Source organism: Bos grunniens, chromosome 2, assembly GCF_055505025.1.
Source record: "Bos grunniens cultivar Pamir isolate PY7600 chromosome 2, Bosgru_T2T1.0, whole genome shotgun sequence".
Lineage (NCBI taxonomy): Eukaryota > Metazoa > Chordata > Mammalia > Artiodactyla > Bovidae > Bos > Bos grunniens.
In genome coordinates, this window is record NC_141166.1 from 17,204,941 (window position 1) to 17,211,745 (window position 6,805).

Here is a 6,805-nt window from a genome sequence, read left to right on the forward strand (position 1 = left end):
GCCAAGCTTGTGCGCAGGGCACCGGGTGCACGGACGCTTGGCATGCTAGGGCGCGCTCCCTGCAATCCTTGGTCCCTTGTGCGCGCCGCTTTGCAGCTTGGAGAGCAGTCCAGAGGGAGCCCGCCGAGCCGCGGGATCCCTCCAGGGTAGGGTGAGGGTGGGGGCCGAGGGGGAGCCCCCGCGGCCCCCTCCCGGCCCTCGGCGCGTGTGCCATTGGCCCGGACGGCCCTGTGGGCGGGAGGATGACATCAGCGGCAGGTTGGATTATAAAGGCGCGAGCGGAGCCGCGGACTCAGAGCGCACCCAGCCGGCGCCGCGCAGCACTGGGACCCGCGTCCGCCTCGCAGCCCGGCCAGCCTGCTCCGCGCTCGCCTGCCTGTCGGCTCGCCGGCCCCGCGCACCCTCGCTGCCGCTCGTCTGCGCCCAGGCACCCCACGGGCACCATGCACCTCTCCCAGCTGCTGGCCTGCGCCCTGCTGCTCGCGCTACTCTCGCTCCGGCCCTCCGAAGCCAAGCCCGGGGCGCCGCCAAAGGTGGGTACTGTCGCGGGGACGTCGGAACCTGTGAGGGGCAATGGGAGGGCTGGGGTGTCTAGGAGGGTGTGGCGCACCGGGGTGAGGGGTGAGAGCAGTGGGGGCGGAAAGACGGCTCTCTCCCCTGAGATGCGCGCGGGGGACAGCTGGGGGGCCCTCGAAGCCCGGACTCAGGATAGCGTCCAAAAATGCGCAGCCCCGACCACAGAGTGGTCAGCCCCGCAAGGGGCAAAGGAGAGGAGGGCAAAGGGCTCCCCGAGGGAGCGGACCACGGCGGCCTCGAGGCAGGTGGACGCAGGGCCGAGCTGCCGGGCACCTGTGACGGGCGTTCTCAGGACTCCGCGCCGGACCATCGGCGGCCCCGCAGAGTCCCCCGTGCTGCCGCGGCGCGTGCCTTCACCTACCCGTCCTTTCCCTTGGAGGTCCCGCGAACTCCGTCCGGCGAGGAGGTGGCCGAGCCCCAGGCTGCGGGCGGCGGTCAGAAGAAAGGCGACAAGACTCCCGGGGGCGGCGGCGCCAATCTCAAGGACGACCGATCGCGACTGCTTCGGGACCTGCGCGTGGACACCAAGTCCCGGGCGGCGTGGACCCGCCTCCTGCACGAGCACCCCAACGCGCGCAAATACAAAGGAGGCAACAAGAAGGGTTTGTCCAAGGGCTGCTTCGGCCTCAAGCTGGACAGGATCGGCTCCATGAGCGGCCTGGGATGTTAGTGCGGCGACCCCTGGCGGCGGTGAGTACCACCAACCCTGGCCTCCGGGCTCTCTTGCACACCCAGCACCCCCGCGAAGCCCCCAGAACCAAACCTGTACCCTCTCCCGCAGGCCGGTTCCCCCCTGATCCCGTAGCCCTGGGAGCTTTCCTCCTCACGACCAGCCCATCCGGACATAGGACTGTGTGTGTGCTTGACTTTTACCCCAGGAACATTTATCATCCCATTTTACAGATGGATAAAGTGAGGGAAAAGTAGTCGGGGAACTTTGGCAAGGTCAGAAATGGCTTAGCATAGATGAACCCATCTGACTTCCTCTGGAGAATCAGAGACAGCTTGGTGGGGTCCCAACCACCCCAGGACCACAGAGCAACCAGCAGCATTGGCCCCAGTTCTCCAACTGGGGGTGGGGGAGGGGCGAGGTTGAGGGGTGATCCTGGGTTTGTGGGAGCAAAGGAGGAGGGCATACATACAAGTCAAGGGTAAATTCACTTGCCAGCCACTGCATCATGGTGCTGGGTAGTAAGCAGCCCAGGGGTCAGGACAGCTCCCTGGGTCTGTTGTCCCTGTGATGGGACAGACTTGGGGTGACACCTGCCCCCTCCCAATATACAGAATAGCCACTTGTTAGCACCACCAGGGAGCATTTCAGTCCCAGAGCATTCTGGTTCTTGTCTGGTCTCTAAACCGTGGCTGTGGGCAAGCTGGCCTGTCCAGGGTCCTGACGCTGCTGCAATCCATGTGACTTCAGGATCCAACCTCAGTGTTCATGGCACTATTTCAGGGCAAGGAAACAGAAACTAAAATAAATCTTTTTTTGCCCCAACCTCAAACTCAAACATATCCCAAACTGAGCTCCTCCCCACCCGCTACCCGCCACCCCCACCATGCGGAGGCTCCACACCCGGGTTTCTGGCATGGCCTTCTACCCCTGCACCAGGCTGGAAACCCCCGTGCTACCTTCTGCCCCTGCCGAGCGCTGCATCCTGGCAAGATACTGGGCCAAGGTCCTTCCCTCCTTTCCCCATCCTCTCCATCCCCGCTGCCCATCAGTGTCCGAACAACAAACAACATCCAACCTCTGGAACTGACATTCAGCTGCTTTAGAATCTGACCCTTTCCGGTGTCCAGCCTTGCCTGCGGCCAGCTGCTGTCGTTCCCTGTCCCACAGCCTTTCTGTCCCACTCCAGACCAAGCTGTTCTCTCATCCCAGAAGCCATATCAGTGTCCACACTGTCTTCCCCCACAGAGGACAAGAGCGCCCCTCTCTGAAGCTCTCCAGCACAACGCCTGAGGCTTCGATACAGAAAACCTCACCTAAAAAAAAAAAAAAAAAAAAATTTTGAAAACCTCACCTGAGCTATAGTTGTCTGTGAACCTCCCCAAATGAACTCATGAGCATGTTAAGGGCCAGATGCCAGCCAAAGATGGTCTGGGGCCTGTAAGATGCCCAAAGGGGCTCTGAAAAATGTCTGTCAATGATCCACAAAACCTGCCTCACCCAACTTAGGGGCACTCCTCACCCACCTGCCCTAGCATTTAGCTGGTATCTTTCCTCTCTGCAGCCAGACATGGCTGGGCTGTGTGCTCCTCCTGCAAGGGCTTCGTTTGTCTGAGATCTTAACTTGCTGTGATTCTAGCACATGTGCCCCAGTCTTTAGAAGCTACCCTTGTGATGGGTTTGTTCTATTCTCTCCTATCTCAGCAACGAAGAGATGGAGCCACAGGCCTTAGACTTTCAACTTGTGATTTAAGCATCAAGTTCCAACTTGAGAATCCAAACAAATGGTATTATGAGTTAGCAGAGGATGGGATAAGGTCCTGGCATCAGGTCAAGCCCCTGCCGTGCACATCCCGTAGGTTCCTTGTTCTCAGATGTGGTTGTCTGTGGGTATCAAGTGGGGGTGGGGAGAAGGACCCTGAGGGAGGAATCGAGGTTGCTAAGACTTCTTGACCCCTTTGAATGAGGAAGTTTGTCAACTTCCTGGAAGTTCTCTTTTAGCTGAACACTAACCTCCAACATCCACAACCATCTCAGCCCCACCCTCACCCCTATCTCCGTGAGAAGGCAGAGCATCCTTCCTGTTGCCAGCAGCCTCCTAGTGGCGATGCCCAAGCTATCTCACTGTCTGGGCTAAAAAGAGAAAGACAGCTTAGGGTTCCCCATTGATGAAAGCTCTTCCGAAGCAGTGGCCATGCCTCCACTCAGGAGTTGACTTTGGCTCTAACCAGCCGCCAAAATGACTATCGCTGATGGTTATAGCCTTGATTATAAAATGCTAATGACAGAGACGAGGTGTGGAGGGTGCCTGAATGAACACCTCACAGACATCTGTCATCTGTTTAAACACATGGGACGGCCAGAGAAGGGGGCTGGGGGAGAGTTCACCAAGGCCTTGAGACCCAGGGACCCTCTGCTCGCGCTGTCCACCACCCTGCCTCCGAGGCGGCCTTCCTCCAGTCCTGCGGCACCCTCACACCCGTTCACCCTCATACCCACTAGCAGAGACTGGATGCAGCCCTCATCAAACGCTTCTGCTAACCCAGCACGACCACTCATCTCCCCAGGGCAGGTGCGAGATGTTCTCAGGAGAAGCCAGCCGGGGAAGGAAGTGCTATTTACTGGGCCGCTGTGACCCAGACACCCTGCCAGTGCCCTGTGTGGCAGCCCTGGGAGGTGGCTATTATCCCATTTTATGGGTGAGGAAAGCGAGCCTAAAAAGCTCTCCAGAGCTGTCCCGGAAGTACTTGTCCGAGTCGGGATTTGGGCCCAGAATTCCCCACTCTTCAGACGCTTCTCTCCCCCTTCCCTCCATTGTCCCCCAGACTTACAAAGCCAAGGCAAGCACGTGACCGAGGGTCTGTATCGTAGCTAAAATTGGGAGGCGGGGGGATTGGGCAGGGGCGTTTTCCCTTTCCCTTCCCTCACTGTGTCCCACTGAGCGCCTGCGCTTAGACAGAGGGGGCGGAGGGCTGGCTGACTTTCTGGTTCCACCTGTGCTTGGACAGGTGACGGCTGAGGGCCTGGGGAGGACCTGAGTGGAAGGGCCTTATCCCTCTGCAGCAAGGCCTCCGTCAGGGCCTGTAGGGCAGAGGTGGAGGGACTACGCCTCCTGCTACAGCTGGAGTGGGAGGAAGGTTCTAGATATGCCCTGCAGGCTGGGCTTGCTCAGCTGAGTTCCCCTGGCCCTCTGTGTTTCAGGACTGGGGACTTGCTGCGTTTTGCTGAGGTCACCCTTGGTCATCAGCCTCCTCGCATCTGGAAGCACCTCCAGCGCAATGTGGCTTTTACATTTCTTTTTTTTTTTTTTTCCTGGTACTGGGGATACACAACACCAGCTGTTTTATGATTATTTAGGGAGGGGGGTATGATTTTGTCATTTGTTTTTTTTTTTAATGAAAAATAAAAAGTTATATATTATATATATATTATATACATGAAACACACACACCTACACCAACGTGATGACAAGGGACAGTTTTTAAGAGACTGACAAAACCAGCTGTAAAACATTGCTGTTTGTAAATTCATGTCATGCATAAATGTATTTATGTTGTAAAGCTATTTATATTGTTTATAAAGAGATATTTATAAAAATTTTATTTATGTAACTAAATGAAAGAAGTCAATCATTGTAATGTTTTTGTCTTAACTAGTTGAAAAATGTAAAAAAAAAAAAAATTCATTCCGTGAACATCTTGAAAGCTGTCTTTATTTACTCACGGCACTTCTTTTTTAGTAATTAGTCTGAGGAGGAGGGAAGAGGTGGAGACAAGGATTTTGCCTCTGAATGGATCTAACAGCCATGTTCCCAATTCTGGTTTGATTTGTATCCAAATCCTCCAGGAATCTTGTTAAAAATACAGATTCCTTCCCCCACCCACCCCCTGATCCAGTGAATCCGTGTCTCCGAGGATAGGATTGGCCATGTGGCTTTTGTCCCAAGTGATTCTGATCATCTTGGCCATGTCAGGAAGCTCTGCTCAGGACACTGGACAGCTGAGAAGTCAGATGTGGTGAATTAAATTAAAATTAAATTTAGCTAACAGAGGGCCCTCTAATTCTACTCCATCTTCTCTCTGTTATCAGAGGAAACAAATGACTGAAAATTTCCTTTCTGCTTTGGAGACTCAGAAGGTTCCTGTGTAACTTGCGGAGTGGGTCCGGTTACCTTACGAATCTCAGTTCAGGGAATTATGGAGTGGGTGGTTTTCTCCAGGCTTGGCGGGGTAAGGCCAAGGATCTCAGAAAGAACACATTCTGTGGTTGGTTTCCTATTTGCATCGTGTGATGTGCTTTTGTGTGTGTGTGTGTGTGATGTGCTTTTTGAGGGGGATGTGGGTTTTCTTTTCACCTGAAGCTGTTCACAATTTTGGCTCATACGCCCCATGGAGCCTTGCATGAGAAATTATGAATATTTAGAACCTCTTCTCCTGAAGCCATCAGGAAATTTAAATCATTTCAAGCTAATCTTACTCTATCCTTGATATGTGCCTCTCCTGGACAGCTCCCCCGTCTGCCTTCTGTCCCTAGTTTGGTGAAAACAAGGACAAATAGAGCCTCTTGGGCTGGTTCTGCCAGGCGGGCATGACTCCTCTCAGGGGGATCCAGAGTGGTTGTGGCCCCAAGATCATGGGGTCAGCAGGCCTGTCCAAGTGTCTCCAGAGGAAAATTGGCTGGGGATGGGGGTAGCAAAGTGGCCAGTGGAGCCAGGATCCTCTGTCCCTGGAATTCTCCAGGCAAAAAGATTGGAGTGGGTTGCCAGTCCCTTCTCCAGGAAATCTTCCTGACCCAGGGATCGAACTCAGGTATCCCGCATTACAGGCAGATTCTTTACTGTCTGAGCCACCCAAGAAGCCCCATGCTGCTGCTACTGAGGGTAGGGAAGTGACCTGTGGCACCTGGCTTTTCTGCGGACATCGGAGCCCCTGACCTCTCTTCCCTGAGCAGTGGGTTCTCAGGTGGGCGGACGGCCAACACAGTGACCTCACCTAGGTAAGGAAACAGCTCTGAAGTCATGTTCCAGCTGGGGACACAAGGGACCTTCTTCCCACCCCTTGATTTCCACCACTGTCGGGGGCCCTTCTTTGAGCCGAGTTCACTAGGAGCTGTCTCTCTTACTCGGTCTCACCGCGCTTCCGTAGCTCAGAACTCAGATGCCAGGTCAATGAGGGTGAGGGGCTGCCGTACCCAGGGCTCGCCAGTGCTTCAGTTTGCTGGGCTGCCTGCCGACCCCTTGCCAGAGGATGCTTAGGGGTGCTGCCAGAGTAGGAGGAGCAGGAAGGCGGCGGGTCCACTGTGGGCTTCACTGGTAGGGAAGCGGGCATATCTTCCAAAGCCCAGATACAAGGAATGGAGAATTCTGGGATTCAAGGAGCTGCCACCGAAAGAAAAAAAATTTTCTCCGCGGACGGTATCCGGACACCCGGGATCCTGGGGCCCAAGCACCACAGAGTCTCCTCCTAAGTAGCTCTCATCCCTGAATCAGCTGCAAACAACATGCATGATGGATTTCTCCTGGTGGCTCAGACTGCAAAGAATCTGCCTGCAATGCAGAAG

At 55.2% G+C, this 6,805-nt stretch overlaps 1 protein-coding gene across 3 annotated transcripts; it reads left to right on the top strand.

Moving 5' to 3' along the window:
- Positions 1-227: 227 nt before the first annotated feature.
- On the top strand, positions 228-4,940 carry NPPC (natriuretic peptide C). 3 transcript variants are annotated; one of them, XM_086335424.1, is made up of 3 exons: positions 228-533; positions 956-1,266; positions 4,448-4,940. In XM_086335424.1, exons 1-2 carry the CDS (start codon positions 243-245, stop codon positions 1,244-1,246), a joined length of 582 nt encoding a protein of 193 aa, XP_086191550.1. In that variant the 5' UTR covers positions 228-242; the 3' UTR covers positions 1,247-1,266; positions 4,448-4,940. The 3 variants fall into 3 exon arrangements, with proteins under 3 accessions (XP_086191550.1, XP_086191565.1, XP_086191555.1); XM_086335439.1 differs by lacking the exon at positions 4,448-4,940 and adding an exon at positions 2,417-4,425; XM_086335429.1 differs by lacking the exon at positions 4,448-4,940 and adding an exon at positions 2,495-4,424.
- The last annotated feature ends 1,865 nt before the right edge of the window (positions 4,941-6,805 follow it).

Coding starts and splice junctions, on each gene's coding strand:
- NPPC (XM_086335424.1), top strand. CDS start 243: ATGACATCAGCGGCAGGTTGGATTATAAAGGCGCGAGCGGAGCCGCGG. Junction 534..955: donor AGCCCGGGGCGCCGCCAAAG/GTGGGTACTGTC, acceptor TTTCCCTTGGAG/GTCCCGCGAACTCCGTCCGG.